We start from the raw sequence: 23,578 nt of genomic DNA on the forward strand, positions 1-23,578 counted from the left end.
CAAAACAATCTGAAAAAAAGATAGCAGCAGCAAGCAGCATTTTAATGGAGTTACCTAAATTTATAACTTAATATTTTGACTGTCATATAGTTAGCAATCTCAGAAAACAAACAGCAAATAAAACTTTTAAATTTAGTGTGAGCACTAAAGATTTAAATTCTTAAGCTCTATGCAAAGTTATCGAAATCGATAATAAAAAGCACGCTGTCAAAAGCTAATTGCTACGGGCAGTGTAACAGCTGCTCAGCGCGATCTCTCTTACTTTTAAACTTCTGCTGTGTGTGCACTTATTTTAATAAGAATAAATAAAACTCTTCATAGTTACTACTTAAAATAAGAAAAAAGCGCCGGCTCAACACGCTGGTTTAATGTACTTTAGCGCTGGCGGCATAAGCATTTAAAGAAGAACCACACATAAAGTACATAAAGCACATATAAAAACGCCCGCAGTAACAATGAAATGTGCTACTGCCTGAAGTTTAAGATGCCTCCTCACATCTGTGGCTATGCCTTTGTCTGTATGTCTGTCTGTCTGTCTGTGTGTGTGTGTGTTAGCTTCAGGTGCTGACCAGTTGTCAGCATTCCCACGATACTTGTGCGACATCAGTCGCGTGGCTTAAGGTTATGCTTTTTACAACGGCGTGCGCATTAAAACGAAATATTTGACAAATCATCGCATAACAAAAGCAAACTGCTGTCAATATGGCATTAAGGCAAGCGTTAGTCGCAAATTCCTTAGTCTGCATCAATCATAAATGTTTTAAGCTTGCATTGACATTAAGCCACGGCTAATTGCAATTTGTTCGCCGAGCCCGGGCCAAGCAGGCAGCTGTGCCAAAAATCAAGACATAAACTGCAAAGCTTACAGGGCAGAGAGTTGCCAGCAAATTAGAACAATTTTCAAGCAATTAAAATTTAATGAGAAAATGCCAAGCGGCGTGTGTGTGTGCGAGTGTCTTGCTGCGTATACTTAGTACAACGGAATTTAAGCAATTTGACGAGTTAAGCGCGCGTGCAGAATTTCTAATGCCAGCACAACGCTGGCCAGCACGAACATGACCAACAGCAGCATAAAGCCAACGGCCAAATGTTGCATGCCGGCCGAAGTAAAATCCTTGTTCTCCTGCAGACGCTGCACCAGGCCCGCATGTAGAGCTGCATCGAAGCTGATCCTGGCATAATAGTTGAGCAAGCCCGACGAGTGTATGCGAAAGCTAAAGTACTCCAGATCGCGCCAAAGAAACGAATCCATTTGCATGGGATAGGCCAGATGGAAGGAGCCAAAGCAAATGTCGCTAAACTTGAACTGGCGCTGCTTCAAATGCCGCTGCTGCTCATCCAGAAACTGCCAAGCATCCTCGGTAACAAAGTAGGCAAAGGAGCTGTTAAACCCCGTCTGATGTTGGGCAAACACACCGCTGTCCACTGGGCGCAGCAGCTGGCGGAATGCGGGCGGCAAATCCTCGTGCAATTGCAGCAAGAACTCCAGCTCATAGTCAATGATCATAACGGGCAGTTGCGCCTCCAGTATGTCATCCATGGTGTTGATCTGTGCATGAAACAGATTCACAGCCAAAATGCTGCCCAAGTTGGAAGTGTACTGGGCGGACAAGAAGAAGCCGTGAAAAAATACGGCAAGCAGCAGCAGGAAGCGTAAGCTAGCGGGTCGCAGCAGCTGCCGTCCCGTGGCTATGTTGATTGTATAGCAAAATGAGTTGAGCAATGCATCCGCCGGACTGGCACCGCCACGTAGCCACAGCCAAAACAGCTCCAGCAGACTCAAGGCAACAAAGGCGCCCAGGACAAAGCACCAAACGATCCAATGGAATGGCTGCAGCACATAGAAGAGCGTGGACACGCTATTGTACAGCGGCACCATCAGACACCAGCGCACCACCAGCAGCGGATAGCTCTTCTCCAGCTGCTCGTCGGGCATAAAGAGCGCATAGGCATGTGCCAGGAACTCCACACGTCGCTCACGCACCAGCTGCAGTGCTCGCTGCATATTGACCACTTGACCGCCCAGCGCATCCGGCGGCAGTGCCAGCTCACTGAAGCTGCCATTCAAGTGATGCACAAAGGTTTCAATAATGCGATACGTGCTGCCCTCCTGGCGTTGCGCCACTTTGAACAAATGCGGCAGGTCCTGGCGCAGCGGCGTGGGAAACGCAAATCCTTCTACATTCGAGCTGCCTGTAAGTTGACTGGCCCTTTTGCGAAAGAAGCTTCCAATATCTGTGCGATTCTCTATTTCCATTACAGGATAGCGCGAGGCGCCCCACAACTGATTCACTCCATCGTGCGACTCGAAATAGAGCAAAGCATTCAGAAACTGATACTCGTAGAGGAACTTGCAAAACTCATACACGGGCTGCATGTGGCGCACTTTGTCCACCAGTATGATGACAACAAAGTAAAAGTGCCTGCCCGTCAGCACTTTATTGAACAGCGGCACTATGGCATCCTCCAATCCGGTGGTCAGCACTATGCTCATATGATTACGTCGCGCATCCGAGCGTATCATGCGCAGCTTGGAATTGTTGGAGATCACATGCTGTGTGGTGCCGAAACCCTCGTCGATTCTGCGTATCAACTCATCCACATGCTCAGTGTGCTCCATGCGCAGCTCCTGGCTAATGAACCAAACAATCTCCTGGAACTGCACCAAGCGATTGAATGGCACCAAGAGCTGAACTACATAATGCATGTTCCATGCCCCACTGTGCGCCAGCATTAGTATGCCAATTAACCAATGAGCCGCAGACATAACTGCGCTGCGAGCAGCCCACGTGCCGTATGCGTAATGCAGCGATTTTGTTATGCCGCTTAACCTGCTAATTGCTGACGCTAAATACTCAACGTGATTTCTCAAGAGACAGCTCGCAACAACTTCACACACACACACACACACGCATACATAATTAATTAGTTACATTTTTAACATGTGCACAACAATGTCATTAAGCAAGGTATGGTAATAAAAAAAAACAGAAAAAAAATATAAACAAGCAGCCAGTATATTGCTGCTCTAGCCGTTTAGAGCACAATAGCCTCAAATTTACATTATAAATACTTTTAGTTTATAAAATGTAACACATTTTGCATTTTTCTTTAAACATTTAAGACATTTGTTATGTCCGAAACTTAATATACCAAACAATAAAATTTATCTAGGTGCTGCGTCAGCTACAATTTGATTTCATAGAAGTTTGTGCCACCCCTGATAATCACTTTAATCTACAAACTGAAGGGCTATCCCAATTTCAATAAAACAATTTAAATTTGTAAAAAGAAAATATTTCTGTGGGGACAAATTCATTTGTTCATTTCATTCAATTTGAGACAAATTCAATTGCATAAGCAAGATAAATTTTGAATGTAAAAGTTTAAATTGAATTATGAGAAATGCTGCCTTATGAGTTAGTTGCTAGTGTTGATTGATACCTAGAACTTGTATTAAAGTATTAGCTGTAATTACTAAGCAGCTGCAACAATAAAAGCGAGCTCAAGCGCTCAATTGGAAGTAAATGCTTCCGGAGCTAAATCAATTAGCTGAAGCTTGTTGCAATTACACTTACAGCAACAACAACAACAAGCGCAGCGTGTTTGTGTGTTGATGGCATAAATCGCTAAGCTCATGTCGCAGCAGTAAGTTGCATGACCTAAAACGATTTGTCCAATTATATGGAGCCTGCCGCATAAATACGACTTAAATACTGAAATGCGACTGATTTGCCATGGAGATAAAAACAATTTTGGTTTTATGAGTCAATAAACAGTTGGAGCGCAACGCAGGTAACAGGAGCGCAGCGCAGTTGGCCAAGTGGCCCAAGGCACTAAGCAAAAGACACAAGCTGACAAAAGTTATTAGGCAAAAACTAAGTCTATAGCGTCTTAAATTTATGCAAGTGGCATTGGCAATTAATTGGCACTGCACCTGGCTGGCCCAAATGCAAACAGTTTGATTGCTGGCCAATAATATTTGCGCGCTGCATTTGTCAAACTTGTCAGTTGAATGTCAGGCACGCTATGCTAACTGGCCAAGACCTTTAGTTGGCCAACGACAATCGTAGCATTAAAATGAACAATCTGAGCGCTGAGCTCATACTGAACGAGCACAACATCGAAATACCAGCACCAACTGCAGCGGATGTGGACAGCAGCGCGGCCATCAATGTCAGCCAAGTGGTCACGCATCTGCAGGGCATCAACAACAGCTTTGTGCTGAATGTGGTCAATCGCTTGAATCGCATATATGATTTTAAAAACTTTATATTCTACTTATCGGAGCGTTTGAATGTGCACAACCCAAGCGGCGATGAGTTCCTGTTCAACTTTCGCCGCACCTTTCCACTGAAGCCGAAAGTTTTTCTACGCCAGCATAGCAATGGCAGCAGAACAATGCGCGATCTGATAAGCACACCCTCGCTGGTGATGATCTATACGACGGGCAGCACGGATCCCATTATGGAGGTGGCGGCGCAAAGCTTGAAAGGCGTGCGTTGGTTCAAGACCATGTTCATTTTGTTTCCGCGTCTGACCAGCGCTGATTTCTACGCCGACTTGGACGACTATGCGCGCTTTAGCAGGCTTGTGCGGGAGGTGCTGGAGTGGTCCTGGCAGCGGCAGTTCACCAACACGCTGCTGCTCACCATACGCAATCATGTTTATCTGCTGGAGCCGTATCCCACACTCAGCGTAGTCAATAGCACGCTCAACTGGCAGGCGCGCAAGTTCTTCAAGCGCTATGCGAGCAACATGCAGGGCTATGTGGTGCAGTCCCCCATTATGTACGACCTGCCGCGTGTGTTTAAGGGGCGGAATGGGCAGGTGTTTGGCAATAGTGGGCGCTTGTTTTACAATTTTCTGCACTGGGTGAATGCGACGCTGCATGTGCCAAACGAGAATCAGACGCTCAAATATTTTGAGCTCTCGAGCATGCTGGAATTGGTTATACAGGGCGTATACGAAACGATGATACACTCGTTTACAGATCTTACCGGCAACCACTCGTCCAGCTTTAGCTATCCCATAGGCATCAACGACTGGTGTCTCATGGTGCCCTACAATCGCCAATCTCCGCAAGAAACCTACGTGCGTGAGGCGCTGGATGACATAGTCTGGCTGCTGCTGCTGCTGACCGCTGCGTACATGAGCATGGCCATCTGGCTGTGCACACCGCGGCGTCCGCGTGACTTTAGCGCCGCTGTGCTGCAGTGCGTCACCTGCTTTACCAACAGTCCGCCCTTGTCTGTCATGCGCATCGCCACCAAGCGCATGCGTTACTTATACGTCATGATGTTCATCATGGGTATTGTCAGCTCGAACATGTACATATCCAAAATGGCCAGCTATATGACCTCGACGCCCACTCCGCTGCAGCTCAACACTATGCAGGACATCATAGCAGCCAATTTACGCATTCAGGTGCAAAGCTTTGAGTACGACCGTTTGGTGCTGTCCTCGCAGCAATATTCACAGCGCTTTCTGCAGCAGGTGGACGTGGTGGATGCGCAGACAAGTCAACTGCATCGCGATAGGCTCAATACCAGCTTTGGCTATTTTGTGCCCAGCGATCGTTGGATCTTTCTGGACATGCAGCAGCGGCATCTGAACAAGCCGCGCTTCAGGCTCACAGACATTTGCACTGGGCCCTTCTATCATGTGTATCCCATGCACTTGGACTCGCACCTGCACTCGGTGCATCAGGAATTCATATTGCTGGTGCAGCAGTCGGGACTGCACCAGTATTGGTCGCAGGAGGCTTTTCTGGAAGCCTTGAGCATGCATTATATGCAATACTACTTGGAGACCAACGCTCCCGCGCCGCTCAGCATGAGCTTCTTTGGCACTATGATGCGCACTTGGTGTATGGGCTTGGTGCTCGCTGGTCTGTCCTTTGTCTTGGAGATGAAGTGCCAGTTGCTTAAAAGCTACAAGCAGCGCTTTAAATTTAGTTTTCAGCGCAAGCTACAAGCGCTTTTCAATGTACTCAGACGACAGTAATTAAATAAATAAATAAATATTGTAATTTTAATTATATTTTTTTCAATTGCAAGCAAATGTTATCTCCGATTTGGGAGTCGATTTTAAGCTCGTGCGTGCATCTGAATAAACTGCATTCAAATTCAGTTTTTAGCTTTAGATTTTCGATATTTTGGCAACAAATGTTGCTTAAATTTCAAATGAGCATAAGGCAACAAAAAATTCAAGAATTGTATGAATATTAGAAAAGCTATGGCAAAAAGAAAGCAAAGCAGCCAGCTCAACTGAAGGAACAAATAAAATTATACCCATAATAATAGATGGCTAACGAATGTTGTGCTCCATTAGCTTAGGCTTATAGCTGTGCTTAATATAAAAATTTGAAAGCTGTACTAATTTGTTTATTATTAATAAGTTTAAGATACGATTAAAAATATAAAGTACATTTAGTTAAAATATATTTAAAGCTCTGTGCATTGCAACATTTGTTAAAGCAAATTAAACTTGCTCTTTATTCACCATGCACTGGACACTGGCAACTGAGCTGTCGCTGCCTGGACTGACGCCTTTGCCAGCGGTACCAGATGTGCTCCAAGACGTAAACCACACAGCATATGGGAATGCCAGCGACAAATACAATCCACGCAGTATTGAAGAACTCCATATTGAGAGGCTCCACCGGATAGGTATCCAGGAATACCATTGCATACTCGGCACGCACCGCATAGATGAAAGCCATGTCCTCCCAGTAGCCCCATAGACCCGCCTGGCGCACATAGAGCATAAAGCGATCCAGCGCAGCAGCAAACGTTGCATTCTTCTGCATGGGAAACGCATTGAAGAGGCCACCGAAGCACACCTGAGACATGTGGAAATACGGCTGGATGAGCACCTTTTGCTGGCGATTGAAAAAGTCCCAGGCATCCTGGGTAACAACGTAGGCGTAGGCGCGTGAGGGCCGCTGCAAAAGCTCCTGATAGTCCTGTCAAATGCGTGGCTCGAACTGCGCATTCAACGAGGATGTGTCCACGACGGGCAGCAGACGCAGCTCCTCCAGCAGCGTGTCCGGTATAATGATGCGCAGCTTGGACTCTATCAAGTCGGACCAGGTGTTGATGGGCTTGACAAACACTGGCTTCATATCAAACGAGGTCATGTGGCTTATGTGATAGTTGGTGAGTATAAAGCCTTGAGTGTAGAGCAGCGTATAGAAGATCCACATGCGCAGCGGCGGCTGCTCCATCTTCACCTTTAAATTCATATTCGGACTGTACATAATCAAGGCCATGGCGTGCAGCAGATTACGCGTATAGGAGCGCACAATGGGCTCACCCCAGTGCACAAAGCGCAGCAGCAGGGCCACATAGAATATGCTGAGGAAGAGCGTCGTCCACACATAACGTCCCAAGGGCCACACCATGTACATCCATTTGGGCAGCTCCGGCGCCAGCGGCACCATTACACAATTTGTCATCACCTCAATGGGATAACTATATTGCGTTACATCGTACATGGGCTCGTCCTGGCGCGGACGCATTATTACGCCGTGTAGCGATACATTATACTCGCCATACGCCAGCTGATTCTGCAGCATCGACTTCTTGGGCAAACTGTCCACATGCTCCAGATACAGCTGGTACTTGAAAGCCTCTGCAAAGTTCTTCAGCGACTGCACGTAGGGACCGCAGTAGTACACCGTGGAGCGATTTTTATCCTCGTAGACAAAGGCGTGCGGTATATCCGAACTGAATGGCGTATGTATGCCTTCCTGTAGCATTTTGCTGGCCAACTGCTGGCACAGTTCGTGCCGCAAGTAATATTTATACCGCTATCGCCGGATAACTGCAACTATCGAGTGCTGTGAACTGGGCAGGGCCAAATGGCGTACAACCGTAAATTAAGGGGAACCACATGTACGGCACGGGCACGGCAACTGAGACTGCAAAAAACCAAATCGAACAAAAATCAGCGAGTCCAGTGTGACCTTGATTTTGGCAGACATATTGGCGGCGTGGCGCTGACTCGGGCACAGTGGAACAAGCCCACCAAAAGTACTAAAGATTTTCATTTTAAGCTTATAGATATAAAAAAGTAACTTAAAATAAGAAACACAAGCTTTACAGCTACTATATACAACTTTGATATATATTTTTAAGACATATCAAGCTAGTCAAATTTCAAAACTATAAAAGCAATGACTTTTCATTTCAAGCTTAGTAAAGATTTCCCTAGGCAAAAACGTTTAGCTCAAATTAAATTTACAGCATTTACAGCTTTATGCACAAAGAAATTGTTTATTATTTAAAATTGCTATGCGCTTTTTGAAGCTATTCCTCTTAATGCTTTTGTAACTTTAAACAAACAATTGCATACACTGTTCAACAATTACCAAAGAATTGTTTTTGTTTGCCCTGACTGAACCACATGCAAACAGCAACTCCCACATGCACTCTTTAAGCGATTATATACAGTTATTTACATATATACATATTTATGAGAGTGAGTGTGTTGAAGCATAGTTACAAATTGAGAATATAGTATAAACTTTTTGTATGACGAATGCTATCAAAAATTAATTTGTAAGCGCAGGCTGGAATTTGTTTTATAGTCATACGGTCAATACTTGTAAATAGCCCCAAGGCTTTTGTACAATTATTGGAGCGCAAAATACTCATACACACACACACACACACACACAGCAGTACAAGCTTTTTATTAATATTTCAAAAGCAGGCCACAAAATTTACAGCAACAAAAAAAATCTGTGCAAAAAAATTTACGGTTTACTGTCTATCTATGAGGGCGTAAATATACAAACAGCAATAAATACACGTGTATGTGTGTTTTTGTTAATTTTCAGTTTATATGTAAACACTTTACAGTTTGCTTTTATATGAATTTTTCAGCACGTAACGCCAAAGTGATGTTAAAAAAAATGAAAGCCAGCGCCCACTGTTAAGGGTGGTTGGGGTGGTTGGACATTTGCGTATATAAAACAAAAAGTGCAATTGAAATAATATTGTACTTATGGGTAATTACAAATACATTAAATGCACAAATAATACCAATACCGGATAATACAAGATATAACCAGCATAGGCGAGTCCGCTCGCAGCTCGTGCAGTGGAAGTTTATAGAATGTCAAGTGGATTTTATGGTTGTGTGAACTACAAACTTCATTAACTTTTAATAAAGTGTGCACGAACTGTATGACACATTTCTATAAATATAATTTGTAATCATAAATCGTTTAATTTATGTTGCTGATTAACTTTGACATTAATTTTCTTAATGTGCTTACTTATCGCTCAGCCTGCCTCCTGAGCAATAAAACTTTACTTGTAATCAATTGTTTCAGTTATCACACATAAATGTGCCTTGAGGACGTTTCAATGCAACCCAGTTTGATTGACCACCCCTTAAATATAACAAAAGGTAGAGTAATTAATAAATCTCAAAGGCAGTTGTCATAAAAAGCTTAGTAGCATTTTATATTTGTTAAAGTTCTATATAAAGTTAACAGTGACAGGTTATGGATTTTAATGCAGAACAGGAAAGTAATAAAAAGGAGATAAGCTATAACGCTATTGATATTGGCCATCAAGCATATCCTTTTAAGATAAGGAACTTGTACCAGCTCCTGCTGTTCCTCGTCCTCCATCAAGACCCAAATACAATTGCATCTCATATACTGCGTAAGTAGATGCAAATCATTGAAATTAATTAATGTTAATGCTCTTAATTTTGTCCTATCAACGCAAGAGACGAAAATTACAGAATTGTTGAACTTTGCAGCAGAACTGTCTGTGCATAATACAAAATAAACATAACATTTGTATCATTCATAAATTTATTCATTATTTCTTTTGCGATAGACATTTACTTATGCATACTTTTGAACATTTGGCATGTCAAGTACCAAACAATTCTCTTTTAAACTTTGGGTTCTCGAGTTGCACACAAACAACGTTAGAGAGAAAGAGAGTGAGAGAACAGCCACAAACTGCTGCTGATAGCAAAATGAATTGAAATTTCAAGTCGAGCAGTCAGCTCCCCTGCCGCTCCTCAAGCTCGATTTAAATTCATTCATAAACCAAAATCTTGTTTATTGGTTTGTCTGTTTTACTTGTTGGTCGGGTTGGCTGCTTGGGGCTTAGTCTGGTCTGGTCTGGGTGGTGTGCCTTTCACCGCTGCTACATATTTTTTTCATGGTCTTTATCGCTGGTTTTTATTGCTGTTGCTCCAGCTGCTGCTTGTTTATTATGGGTTAGCAAAGCAAAAGTTGTTAGAGAGCATGCAATGCAGACACACAAAGCTTGTCCAAGCGTAGAGCATTTGTTATATATATGCGCTACTTGGCGCTCTTGACATCAGCGTCTTCAATAGCCGTGATCGTCTAGTGGTTAGGACCCCACGTTGTGGCCGTGGTAACCCAGGTTCGAATCCTGGTCACGGCAATGCTGCAATATGCATTGTCACGGAGAAGATGCAATTTTTTTTTAGTTTTTTATTCATCTAGTATTGATTACATAATTGCAAAGTTCTTTGCATATAGTATATGTAAAAAGTTGTGTCTTTCCTTATTTTATATTAATGAAGTATAAAAATCGTATCCTTAATTAAATTCATGCTATTATCTATTATATTTGCTATGCTATTATCATTTATATAGACAATTAATAGATTATCTATAATTAGCCGGTCTAAGATTACAATTCAAAATGTAAATATAGTTCGGATGAGCTAAAAATGTACAAATAATTTCTTTTGTGTATTTTAAGCATAACATTATTTATTTTAGTAAACACACAAAAATGTTGTTTAAAATTTAGTTTAAATGCCAAGCAAAAATTAATTGATTTTTATTCAAGTTGTCGATTGTCGCGTTAACTTTATGCACAGGATTGTAAATTTATTTGTTGAGCGATACAATTGTGAAAGAAAAAGAAATTCAAATTAAAGATATCATAATAATATATACGCAATTATTCCGAATTGCTTGTCTTGAATTAAGTTTACGAAGTGCATAGCTTATTTTTACTCAGAATAACACTTTTAATAAATTATAATTAAAGCTGTTGGCTGTTAGTTTGTTACTTTCAAAGAAAACTTTACCAATTACTGCTCAATTTACCATCTTACGCATTGATAAGTGCAATCAGACCACCCTTAATAAGCTGGCCCAATTAAATTTAATTATATACAGCCGCTATATAAAACGGAACAGCAAAGTATGCCGAGGCAAACTTTAATATGCAACGTGCCACATTGTTGCTATTGCTCGCCAGCAGCTACAGCCTGGCAGCTGCCACGCCGGCGGCATTCAACATGAGTTTTGTGCAGAGTATAGTGGAGCGCGTTGCCCACGAGCAAAGCTGGAAGCATACGCCCGTTTTTACCAATGGCCTGGTGCAGCTGGAGCAAGTGCAGCACTTGCTGCAATGGCTGCAGCAAAATCTTAGCGTAGCAAGTTACATTTTCACCGGCACAACGCCGCTGATCAGTGACCAACGCGGACTGCGTTTGCGTATAAACACCGATGCTTTGAGTTTGTTGTTCTGTCAAGGACCAGAGGAGCTCATCTGGCAGCATATGGATCATCAGCTGAGAAAATTGCACAACACGCGACTTATAGTAGTGCTGACTGGCCAAAGGCTAGCACTGCAGCAAATATTTGAACGCTTGTGGCAACTGCAGTTTCTGCAAGTGCTGGTGTTGCATGAACAACGCCTCTATGGGTATACACCCTATCCCAAGGTGAGCTACTTCGAGCTGCAGCAGCAGCAGCAGCAGAAACCATTATTTGCTGGCAGAACACACAATTTCAACGGCTATGTGGTGTCTACGCCAGCGGAGAATGATGTGCCACGCGTATTCATTGTGCCCGATGCACAACGTCCAGGTGAGCAACTCGTGCGCGGCTTTGGCTATCACATTATGGCCGAATTTCTGCAGCGTCACAATGCACAGCTGAACATCAGCAATGCGGGCTTGGTGCAGAACAACAGCAGCGTGAACATGAGTCGCATTAATCAGCTAATTGGAGCGCAGAAGCTCGAAATAACGTTGCATCCTTACATTGGCATTGAGCCCGAATACGGCGTACGTAGCTATGCGCTGACCATAGCCAAGAATTGTCTTATAGTGCCTGTGCGCAATGAAATCCCACGCTATATGTATCTGCTGAGTCCGTTGCATTGGCGCGCCTGGCTGCTGCTGCTCGGCAGTGTTTGCTACATGAGCGTGGCCTTGTACTGGCTGAGTCCTGCGGCCAGTGGCAGCGCTGGCTACTGTCTGCTGGAGTCGCTCAGTCTGCACTTATTGCTCAGCACACCTGTGCGCATTTATAAGCCTTCACTGCGTTATGCTTTGGTGGCACTGCAGCTGTTCGTCTTGGGCTTCGTTGTTACCAACTGTTACAATAATCAGCTGAGCAGCGCGCTCACCGCCACCTTGGTGGGCGAGCAGGTGGACAGCTTTGAGCAGCTCATAGCGCAGCAGCAACGCATCTTGGTTAAGCAACATGAGGTGTCCATGGTGCTGGAACAAGTGCCGCCACATATGCAAGAGCAAGTGGCGCGCCTGGTGGTGCCTTCCGGGCCCGATGAGCAGATGCAGGCGCTGCTTAGCTTCAATACCAGCTACTCGTATCCCTTTACCGTCGAGCGCTGGGAGTTCTTTCGCCTGCAGCAGCAATATGCACAGAAGCCCATCTATCGCTACTCATCGGTCTGCCTGGGCTCGCCTGTCATAGGCTTTGCCATGCGCAAGGACTCGCACTTTGAGGTCCCCTTCAATCACTTTATCATGAACGTGCAGACCACGGGCCTATTTAGCTACTGGCTTGCCTCCGATTTCAATGATGCCCTGAACGCAGGCTTTGTGCGGCTTATCGATAACGTGGACAACTTCAAGGCGTTCAGTTTGGACACCCTGCGCCTGGCTTGGATTGTGCTGGTCGGTGGCTGGGTATTTGCTGCTGTGGCTTTTATTTGCGAGCATTGTGTCGCCTGGCGTTGACTTCAAGTTTAATTTAATTGTGCGCAATTGACAGAAATACACAAACTGTCGTTGGTAACTCGACGATATTAAGAGCAACAGCTGCTGTTGACATAAAAATGCAATAAAAAACGGCAGCCAAAGCTAAAAGATTCTTGTATTACGACAGTTTGCTTAGCTACTTATACGAATTGTTAACGCGCTAAAATAACTCGAAATTTGAAATGTATTGAAAATTGAAATAACAAAACATATGTAAGCTAATTTCAAATATTTAGTACTTTAAGCTAAAATTGTATCTCAAAGCGCTTGTAGTGTATCTAACTGTCGCCTAATTTCTCTCTCTCTGACCATCACTATATACAGCAACGCCATGAAAATGAAAATTCAAGGTAGAAACGTCAACACAATGCGTCTCAGCATTATTGTTGGATATTGCTTAAGCAGTTAGCTTATTGGATTTTCACGAATGACAAATTTTCGCAAGAAATTCGAAGCACAATCAAGCGTAACCCACACAGATTAATTGCTTAACCGGCAGGGTGCCTAATTTAAAACAGTTAGCATATCTTATGGAAATTGAATTCCTTTTCTCTTTTCTGTTTTGTTTTTGTCAATAAAGCGCGCACGCATCTGGGAGACAATCATATTATGCCATACTATACACAATAATGGCCATTTCCATTCCGTTTCATTGAAAATAAAATAAAAATATACAAATAATAACCACAAAAGCGTTTCTCTGCCTCTGTGGACGGACGAATGTCTGTGTATGTGTGTGTGTGTGCACTCGTCTGTATTTGTGCATTAATGTGTACGAGTTTGTTTGTGTGTATGGCATATTGAATGGATAAAAAGGATTTGCGTTTATTCCATGTTTCGTCTGGCCAACGCATTTTCCATATACATGGCCCCCACCCCGCTTTGGTAGGCAGTGGCAATGGCAGCGCACCGGATATGCTCCATGCCCGTTGTTCTCTTGTTCTTGTTTACCCCACCTTCATTGTTACACAGTTTTATTTAACACATTTCGCAACAACAGCCGGCATAGTCTGTCATTGCATATTTTACGAACCCTGGTTCCATTCACAAGTCGATTCTAGCAGTGCTTTGGGCCTTTATAAATTCGTAAGCTGTTATAAGAGTGCATATTTGAAGACATTTTAAGCGCAAAACAATTTCTGTTTCATTGCTGAACAAAATTTAAGTTCGCTGTTGTCATATTGTGTTTATGGACTTATAAAGGCTATGCGCGGCAGTTTATTTTTAGTTCAATTAAATGAAACTTGCTTTCAAGCTCAATTGCTTTCATAATTTTACAATTTATTAATTAAAAACTAAGCATTTGTCTTTGCAAATTAAGAGAAATAAATTAGGCAATGGCATCGTTTACAAATGTACGCATTAGTTACAAATTGTGTTTTAAATTTAGTTACATAGTTTTATGTAGAACGTGTCTCAAGGTGAACATTTTGTGCAACAAATAAATTATAGCTACAAACTACAGCTACTAGCACGTACAAGCGTCATGAGAGATGAGATTCGTTTACTGTGACTTTTTAGACTCCACGGCAGCTTGCTTGGCTGCCGGCTGTCGCTCCACAGCCTGTTTGTAAAGCTGGTTCAGTCCAAAGGTGGCGCGCACATTGTCGCTGGAGAAGAAGAACTTTTGCAGCTTATTCTTGGCATCACTGCAAGGCCGGCGATCCACTTCCTTGCCCTGCTGGAACAGTATAACCGTGGGCAGCTGGCGTGAGAAGCTGCTGTCAGAAATGCGATACTTTTGCGCCACATCTGGGAAGCGACCAATATCGATTTTGCCAAACTTCAACAGATCCGTATTATACTCCGCCGATAGCTCGGCGAATATGGGTGCAAAGTTAACGCAGCTGGGATTCCAAACTGTATAGAAGCAAATCAGCCAAGTTGTGCGCTTGTCACGAGCCAGCTCCTCATCAAAGACTTGTGAATTGCGGAAGTAGGTAATATGTTCAGGACCACGGTACGACGGCTCCGGGAGCAGCATGCCGACCAGCACGCACAACAACAGGAATCCCAGGCCATAACGAAAATCTGCATATGACCAAAGTATCATGTTAGCTACCTTTGTATAGAGAAACGAAGACGTCAAATAGTTAATCATAGTCACGCTGCCTGACTTGCGCGACCGTATCATGACAACAATTAGCAAGAAGAACAGTATCTCAATTTCACGACTGTCCATATCACAGACATCCTCCTCTCCCCCTTGTTGGAAAAGGCGCGTGCAAATTATTCGCGTCTTCTTTGCCAATAAATACGAAACGGCCAGCAGTATGTTTACCCAATAATAGGGCTTTGCGAGAATCTGCAATTGCTTTTTCCACGACATGACGATGCAATGCGGAGCCCGGGCAAGTGTATTCGTAACTGGGTCACCTTTTTAATTAACAACTTCCCGTGTTTTTCTTTTCTTTTGTTATTAGCTAATTTTATTTAATCAACGCGTGAATGACAGTGTGATGTGTGACTATCGACATTCAGAACAGCTGTTATTTGCAGTGCTGCCACTTTAAGCTGCTGGATAAAGTTATCGATAGTTTACTGGACTAGTACAACTCTTGTTAGCGCGCCGGAAATTATTGTATTTGAATTTACATTTGAAACCTGCCCTCAATATATATACATTGAGTTTTCTGCTGTAGCTGAATTTGTTTTTGTTTTGACAAACATACCTTGAGTAAATAAATCCCTTGTCAGTGCAGTGATCCGAAAACTCCCAATGCCAGACTTCCCCAATTATAAAAGTTCGCTTAATCTACATACATAAAATGCAAAATGAAAGCAGACCCGGCATGTGTAATCAGTTTAACAAATCGTGCTACGTGACCATAGACGCTCGTGTCTGGTATCAGCATGTTGAGGAACCTCTTTTGGACCTTATTTACTTTGAGATGAATTTCGGTCTGATGAACATACATAACAAACAAATTAATTAGAGATAATGCAGAGATGCCGATTTAGATAATCAATGCTAATTACTCATTGTTTAAATGAAATTCTATGCTACAAAGTATCTTGCTTGTAATATTTCCTTGGCAACAGTTTAAATAAATATTTATATGTAACTTGCTTGTGCTGCATTCTATTTAGTACAAGATGATTACACACACACAATATAAAACATGATGCGAATTGTTATCAATTGAATTCTTCGTGTGTGTCTGTCTAATTCTTATGATTTGCTAAATCGATGCGAATTTACTAGCCGTGAATCAAAGCACACAAAGCAATCACACAAGATTTCAATTAAATAGCCTGACCCAAGGGTCGTATGCTTGATAGATTCCTGCAAGTGCTAATGCACGTTGCTCATCATCATATAATTCCCAGGCTAGCGGTAAACAACATTCTGAACAATAAACATCAGTAAGGTCAGTAATTGCATCAGCAGCAGCTAGACATAAATACAAATATGTAATGAAATGAAACAGAAATATGATGCTACTAGAATATACTCTACTAGCTTAAGAACCGATACAGCGATCCGGTTCGAACCGGCAATGTTATTGACTTCACAGGAACCTTCAAGATGGATTGCTGATTGCAATCTCAACAAATGTGGGCTAAAATACTCAGACAGCATACATTGGTTTGTTTGACGTGAGCTCGAACCTGTTGCTTTTAAACTTGACTCTTTCACTGGGTTATCTATAGTACTAGTTGTGTTTCAAATTTTTATTTTTGATTACTCAACAACAAAAAGAGAACTGCGCAGTTTAAGCTAAGGCCTGGGAAACAATTGTAATCGATTTGTTTATCAGCTATATGGTCACGTTGATTATTATCAGATCGAGTCGAAGTCTCTCCGGAAAATTTGCAGGGTATGCCGAGTGTCGTGATCGCGTGGTCTTAAATGCATATATACAGCTATAAAACTATATATAAAAAATACAAAGAAAATAAACAAAGTCCACGCCTTGGCTTGTTTCAATGTTTCAAAATGGCGCAGCTCCCATCTGATCCGCAGGGCTCTCTTATCAAGCTCAACTCTCTATAAATTCAGTGGCAAGCTGTCGCACAGATTCAGTTCGATTTTGAACCTAATTGTGTTCTGTGCTGCTATAAAAACGTTCCCCGAAGCTACGAGAGAAATCAAATAAACGAGGCATTTGTTAATGCCAGAAAAGACTAGTAAACAACAAGAAACGAAAAAATTACAACTAACAAAATAAATTAACCTGTGCTTGCCAGACAAAAAAGTGCAATAATACAAAAAATATTTCGCTTATAGTACGAAATATTTTTTGAAAACATTTTAAAAACTACAAAACTGTCAAATTTGAATGGTGCTGCTGCGAGTGCGTGAAAGTTCGCTTAAACTAAAAGAGCCAGTGATTTTAGACTGGAATAAATTGCGCAAACAAAGCAAGCTGCAGCTAACTCAGTTTCTGTTCTACTTGAATAATCTACAATCGCATCGTAAGTGTCAGTTGAGCGTAAACAAAACATATAAAATTTACAAGTTTTACTTACACACGTATGTTCATATAAAAAATTATTTATAAATAGCAACTGGTGACATGGCGCTGCCCCAAGGAGCCTTCGCTGCCTGCAAACTGCGTGAACAGTTTCAAGAACGCGATATGATTGTCTCGCGTCTACGTGCGGCCAATGCGGATAAGACGGAATATCAGCAGCGTAAGTTAAACGAGGCTTAAAGTTAAACCTAATTATAAGCAAGTGCATTGTACACATTACAGAACGCGAAACATTGCCAATGAAGTATAATGACAAACTAATGAACTCAATTTGGGGACTCTACAATCGTTATTCTCCGCATAATGTTAAGAAGAATGAATACGCTCCGCCAAAATGTTAAACAAAAAGCACGGCGCAGCAGCGGTAAGTAAAAATTATTTGCACAATTTATGCAAAGATTAACTAATTTTAATTTCCTGCAGTTGAGCTGTTGCGCCACCAGTCATTGTGCCTTGCTTGTACACTGACCCCTATACTTTATATATATATATATATACTAATTTTTTGCTATTAACCAAACAAAGATAAAGTTACAAATTGCTCGTTGGTCAACAAATTTAATCATTTCGCATCTATGTAAAATTCAATAAACACTTGTGATATAATAATGAAGCGTAAAATATTTTAGCAAAAAGCACAACAAAATCAAAGAATACTTGTTTTACTTATGGCAGCTATAAAAATGAGCGCCTAATTCAAATAGCAGGACTCGTAGGTTGGTACCATATACTTGATATTAATAAAAGCATCCTCGCCGCCATGCAGCTCCAGCACCTGCAACGTTTCGTCTATCAAGTCGCCCAGATTCAGATTATTCTTCTGAGCATAATCAATCTCATCACCGCAGTTTACTAATGAATGGCAATGAAAGTTATTCAAGAAAAAGCGGCAGCAGTTGGGCAAGCTACTTACGGTTTTTTACCTTAAACGCATTAAACATGGGCAACAGCTGTCTATAGAAGGGAACTAAAGCTGGACCCACATTATCAGCAGCCATCACCAGTTGCTGTATGATCTTCAATGTAGTGCACATAACCTCCAAATTGCGTGTGCTCAGTGCATCTAAATTGATAAGTTAATATACTCAACAAGCTAATATATATGCAAATATACTTACTCTTTAATGGTAAAATTAATTGCGGCACTACGGCGTGTATCTTTTCGCCTCCCGCCTGCAAGAGATCGGTCACTCCTTGACGCGCATATGTCTTGTATGGATGCTTGGGCTCCGCAAGTCCATCAAAGAACAATGGCAAATAGAGGCTGTAGTCCAGCTTTTCTATGTCCACCTATAAACATTTAAATGACAGTTTTTCTTGGATTGATTAAATATGCTATAAAGACTTTTGTGCGGGTGTTTTGTTGGCGTTATTGTTTCGACATTCGTTTTGTTCGCAGGTGTAAATTGGCACGCGATGCTTGTTAAGTTTTTGCTGATTTCTATTAAGATGCTTTTTGTTTGTTTACGTTGTCAAACGGAAATTTACCGAAATGCCATGCAAATGTAAGCGACTTGTACAAAAAAGTTTGTTTTGCTTTAGTGCACCTATTGAGGCAGGCACTGGCACCTATAGGGAATAACCCAAAATTATCATAATATCTCATACCATAATAACAAATATTTATGCACAAAAGCAGATATTCTTTTAATAACATACTAGTGCCACTATATTAATATTATATTCTTTCTTTCAAACCATTCCAATCCCAATACTAAAATCTATAATATAAATAACACATTGTGCTTTGTCGCATTGACGTAATTTCTTTCACAAGTCCCTTAGGATCCTCTTACCTTTTACCAAATCCTCAGCCTTGACCTTAAGGGCTGACGCAAAATAAAATAGTGTCACTCACATATCGCTCATATGTAAATGAGCTGTCATAAATCCCTCCTGTCTGAATAAACAAACGCACTACTTAAGAATCCTACCAAAACACCACCCGCATACAAAAGAAAAACTCCGCATAGCTTATGACATTGAAAGCAGGCGTATGTACAAGGTAAACCAAGTTCGCAATATTTTTTCACGCCCTGCTGACTGAATGACTGACTTACTGAACTGACACCTGGACGTGTCAGTCCGTTTGCTTGCCAGTTTGTTCCGGAAATAGACAATGCTTTATTATATGTATACGGCGTATATTTTTTTTTCGTTTTCTTGGTGCCATGATGGCAAACACTTGAAATAATTGAACACGCAAGTGAGCTTACATGTAATTTGAAACTGAGCTGAAATTGCATATATTGCCAATTAGCTAGCACTGAAGGTTGCCATGTAATTAGCAGGTCAAAGTTCGACCTACTATAATAATAATTGTGCTCATTTTGGTAATAAGCGGAAACAAACTAAAAGCGCAAAAAGTAATTAACAAATTTCACTAAAAAACTTACCGTCCAACCAATTTTGTCGCCCCCACAGAGATATTCCATTTTTATGGGTAAGTCCCCGCGATCGAAATACATGCGAAAGAGCGTGCCACGCCCCTGATTTTTAGCCACAACGCCTGCAGGGCTGCCATTAAAGCTGGCACCCAAGTTAAAGGAAGATATAGATTTCTGCTGCTTCTTCAAACCTACAAAATAGCAAAACAGCACAATAAATAAACAAAGTAAACAAATGTAGCTTGGCGACATGAAGGATAACGCACTTTTGGGATTACGGGCGCGAGCGCTTGCCGTTACTGAGGACTTTTCCAGAATTGGCCCGTTGATGACAATCGTATTTTTTTGCTGCGATTGTATGGAGAAAGGCGGCACACAACGGGGTCGTGAACTCTGCACGCCGCTAAATGGCCGCAATTGCGGTGGATTTGCAGATTTGGAGCGCTGCTTCAGCGATATGGAATTTGTATGAAAATCATGCGAATGGCGCGCTCCAAACGCTGTCGTTGTGCGTGTCTGAGACATTTGCGTGGTTGCCGACACTTGGCTCAAAGCGTTGAACTGCTCTCGCTTGGCGTAAACAACAAACTGCAGGAATTTTCACACGGTCTCCGAGCTTCGTGTATTGGTATCAACTCCTGTCTGTAGCTATGGCGCTATGCCGTTGCTAAGGCAGCCAAAAGGCCACAGAAAGCGCACTGACTGATAAGCCATTGTTTACTCTAAACAGCTGCCATTCAAAACTACGCGCCAAAGCGATAATAACTATCTACGATATCCAACTTCATTGAACAGAAATTTCAAACAATTCAAAAATATATGAGCCTTAATTTTTTTTTAAACTAGTTTGTGCCTTTGAATATTTTTTTAAATAAGTTACATTTGTTTGTGATTCAAGAGTTATATGAATTTAAAGCGCTACTTCCTTACAAACAACGATAAGCTCAGGTATCGACTAATCGATAGCTCTATTGTCCACTGCTTAGAGTTGCCAGCCGCTTGGAATTGCGACGGACAAGCGAATAAAGAACAAATGTGTGTGAAAAAATGTTGCTTTAAATTGGCAATTATTGTTGAGTGTGTTAATTTGATACGTGCAACATAAACGTTGCAGCAACGCAGGTTTAATTATAAGCATATGCTAAGCCAGCTGTGCGTGTGGTGAAACAACAGCCAGCAGCAGCAACATGTCTTCCAATACAAATAGTCATGGCGAGCTAAAGAAATTGTCGGAGGAGTCACTCTTGCAGCCGCCGGAAAAAGTGTTTGACATTATGTACAAGCTGGGCGAGGGCAGCTATGGGTCGGTGTTTAAGGCGTTGCACAAGGAAAGCAGCTCCATTGTGGCCATTAAGCTGGTGCCTGTGGAGTCAGATCTGCACGAGATCATCAAGGAGATATCGATTATGCAACAATGTGATTCTCCCTATGTGGTGCGCTACTATGGCTCCTACTTCAAGCAGTATGATCTATGGATATGCATGGAGTACTGTGGAGCCGGCAGTGTCTCAGACATTATGCGTCTGCGTAAGAAAACGCTCACGGAGGACGAGATCGCCACCATACTGTCGGACACACTCAAGGGCCTTGTTTATTTACATTTGCGCCGCAAAATCCATCGCGACATCAAGGCTGCAAATATACTGCTCAACACGGAGGGATTCGCGAAGCTGGCAGACTTTGGCGTTGCCGGTCAGCTGACGGACACAATGGCCAAACGCAATACAGTCATTGGCACACCCTACTGGATGGCGCCTGAGGTCATTGAGGAGATTGGCTACGATTGTGTTGCAGACATTTGGTCGTTGGGCATCACTGCGCTGGAGATGGCAGAGGGCAAGCCACCATATGGCGATATTCATCCCATGCGTGCCATATTTATGATACCACAAAAGCCGCCACCCTCGTTTCGTGAGCCAGATCGCTGGAGCACCGAGTTCATTGACTTTGTTAGCAAATGTCTGGTCAAGGATCCCAATGAGCGTGCCACTGCAACAGATTTGCTGGATCATGAGTTTATACGCAATGCCAAGCATCGCAGCATACTGAAGCCTATGCTGGAGGAAACCTGTGCCATTCGCGAGCATCAGCGTGCCAATCGTGCCGCTGATATGGCTCTTAACCAGGCCAAGCTACTGGCCACGCAGGATCCCAGCCTTATGCTACAGGAGGAGGAGACTGATTTCAATGCGGGTACCGATAAAACCTTCTTTGAGGACCCTGGAACTTTAGTGCCGGAGAAATTTAATGAATATCAACAGACTTCTGCTTCGGATGCCACTATGATAGCACATCCAGAACAGGAGATAGACGAAGGCACGCTTGGACCAGGCGGCTTACGCCCAAATATGGCCAAGGCGGCTGCTAAAGCAGCGGCAGTGCCAGCAGATGTTGCCGCTGTGGATAGTGGCACCATGGTGGAGCTAGAGTCCAATTTGGGTGAGTTGATGACAAATATAATTAAAACGAGAGTGTTCCTATTTCTACTTTAATAACAGGCACTATGGTTATCAATTCGGATTCGGATGACTCTACCACTGCGAAGCGCTCGGAGGATCAGAAGCCGCGCAATCGTTATCGTCCACAGTTCCTGGATCATTTCGAGCGTAAAAACGCTAGCGAAACGCGTGCTGATGATAAAAGCGTTAGCACGCCCACAGAATATTCGCCAGCGGCAGCAGAGCAGCAGTTACTGCAACAACAACAGCAGCAGCAGCAACAACAACAACAGCAGGCACAGCTTTTGGAGCAGCCACAGCATGATGCCAACTGGGAGCAAAATATGGAATTGCATTTTCAACAAATCTCAGCCATCAATCAGTATGGTCTACAGCAGCATCAGCTACAACAACAGCAGCAGCAGCAGCAACAACAACAACAACCGCATTTGCTTGTGTCGCATGCGCTAATGAACGAGCAGCTGGTTGCGCTTAATAATCAGCAGAACCTACTGCGCAACAATGCTACACCACAGCAACAACAACAGCAACAGCAGCAGCAGCCATCTGCGCCACCCGCATATCAACATCAACATTTGCACACACAGTCGCATCCGTTTGTCGAGGGTGAATTTGAGTTTCTCAAATTTCTTACCTTTGATGATTTGAACCAGCGTCTGAGCAATATTGACCACGAAATGGAGCTGGAGATTGAGCAGTTGAACAAGAAATATAATGCTAAGCGTCAGCCCATTGTGGATGCCATGAATGCGAAACGCAAGCGTCAACAGAATATTAACAACAATCTAATTAAAATATAGACTAGCCCCATGTAGTTTTTGACTATAAACAAGTGAAACGAGAACCGAAAAGCTTTATTGTAAAATGCACTGAGAATTTAGCATTAACCCTCTTAACCCCTAACATATTCTAAATGCACGCGTTTTCGTTTCATTTGCTCAAGTAACTCAAATAATTTTAAAACAAAAATCTATATCTCAAACCTAAGACTAAATTTGGTGCGTTCTTCCTTGTTAATTTTAAAACTCTTACAAAATGTTTTGTGTTTAATACTGATTTTTTTATAACAAAGTTTCATTTAAGTGCAACTGAACAACAAGAATAATCATAAACACATAGGAAACCTGCAAGCAATAAATAGATATAAATGAAAAGAATTTTTATACGGCATTGGCATATGCATATTTTTCGATACATACATACATACACATATATATACATAAAACAC

At 42.3% G+C, this 23,578-nt stretch overlaps 9 protein-coding genes and 1 non-coding gene across 10 annotated transcripts; 5 read left to right on the forward strand and 5 right to left on the reverse strand.

The window, feature by feature from the left end:
• Positions 1-976: 976 nt before the first annotated feature.
• On the reverse strand, positions 977-2,713 carry LOC108595870. The gene has a single exon (XM_017981162.2). The coding sequence runs from the start codon at positions 2,705-2,707 to the stop codon at positions 986-988; it is 1,722 nt and encodes a 573-aa protein (XP_017836651.1). The 5' UTR covers positions 2,708-2,713; the 3' UTR covers positions 977-985.
• Positions 2,714-4,080: 1,367 nt separating this feature from the next.
• LOC108594962 lies at positions 4,081-6,006 on the forward strand. Its single transcript, XM_017980096.1, has one exon. It carries the CDS (start codon positions 4,081-4,083, stop codon positions 6,004-6,006), a length of 1,926 nt encoding a protein of 641 aa, XP_017835585.1.
• A 451-nt stretch (positions 6,007-6,457) lies between these two features.
• Positions 6,458-6,970, reverse strand: LOC117134615 (the record flags this gene model as incomplete). The annotated part of the gene is made up of 1 exon (XM_033293329.1): positions 6,458-6,970. A coding segment is annotated over one exon (474 nt), but the record flags the coding sequence as incomplete, so codon positions are not given.
• LOC108595641 (Ir56b) lies at positions 6,888-7,991 on the reverse strand. Its single transcript, XM_033293121.1, has one exon. The coding sequence runs from the start codon at positions 7,760-7,762 to the stop codon at positions 6,971-6,973; it is 792 nt and encodes a 263-aa protein (XP_033149012.1). The 5' UTR covers positions 7,763-7,991; the 3' UTR covers positions 6,888-6,970.
• Positions 7,992-10,370: 2,379 nt separating this feature from the next.
• On the forward strand, positions 10,371-10,442 carry Trnah-gug. The gene has a single exon. It is a non-coding gene; the product is annotated as a tRNA-His (tRNA).
• Positions 10,443-11,238: 796 nt separating this feature from the next.
• Positions 11,239-13,005, forward strand: LOC108594961. The gene has a single exon (XM_017980095.1). The coding sequence runs from the start codon at positions 11,239-11,241 to the stop codon at positions 13,003-13,005; it is 1,767 nt and encodes a 588-aa protein (XP_017835584.1).
• Positions 13,006-14,306: 1,301 nt separating this feature from the next.
• LOC108595530 (thioredoxin-related transmembrane protein 2 homolog) lies at positions 14,307-15,631 on the reverse strand. The gene has a single exon (XM_017980784.2). It carries the CDS (start codon positions 15,353-15,355, stop codon positions 14,531-14,533), a length of 825 nt encoding a protein of 274 aa, XP_017836273.1. The 5' UTR covers positions 15,356-15,631; the 3' UTR covers positions 14,307-14,530.
• Positions 15,632-17,043: 1,412 nt separating this feature from the next.
• LOC108595421 lies at positions 17,044-18,113 on the forward strand. The gene is made up of 4 exons (XM_017980649.1): positions 17,044-17,445; positions 17,536-17,664; positions 17,727-17,868; positions 17,928-18,113. The coding sequence occupies exons 1-3, from the start codon at positions 17,310-17,312 to the stop codon at positions 17,843-17,845; spliced, it is 384 nt and encodes a 127-aa protein (XP_017836138.1). The 5' UTR covers positions 17,044-17,309; the 3' UTR covers positions 17,846-17,868; positions 17,928-18,113.
• A 66-nt stretch (positions 18,114-18,179) lies between these two features.
• LOC108594960 (parkin coregulated gene protein homolog) lies at positions 18,180-20,468 on the reverse strand. The gene is made up of 5 exons (XM_017980094.1): positions 20,158-20,468; positions 19,901-20,082; positions 18,623-18,794; positions 18,418-18,567; positions 18,180-18,356 (listed from the first exon to the last, which is right to left on the reverse strand). The coding sequence occupies exons 1-5, from the start codon at positions 20,414-20,416 to the stop codon at positions 18,196-18,198; spliced, it is 924 nt and encodes a 307-aa protein (XP_017835583.1). The 5' UTR covers positions 20,417-20,468; the 3' UTR covers positions 18,180-18,195.
• Positions 20,469-20,824: 356 nt separating this feature from the next.
• Positions 20,825-23,529, forward strand: LOC108597218 (serine/threonine-protein kinase hippo). Its single transcript, XM_017983659.2, has 2 exons — positions 20,825-22,330; positions 22,390-23,529. Exons 1-2 carry the CDS (start codon positions 21,079-21,081, stop codon positions 23,148-23,150), a joined length of 2,013 nt encoding a protein of 670 aa, XP_017839148.1. The 5' UTR covers positions 20,825-21,078; the 3' UTR covers positions 23,151-23,529.
• The last annotated feature ends 49 nt before the right edge of the window (positions 23,530-23,578 follow it).

The sequence above is a fragment of the Drosophila busckii genome, chromosome 2R (genome assembly GCF_011750605.1).
Source record: "Drosophila busckii strain San Diego stock center, stock number 13000-0081.31 chromosome 2R, ASM1175060v1, whole genome shotgun sequence".
In the NCBI taxonomy this organism is placed as follows: domain Eukaryota; kingdom Metazoa; phylum Arthropoda; class Insecta; order Diptera; family Drosophilidae; genus Drosophila; species Drosophila busckii.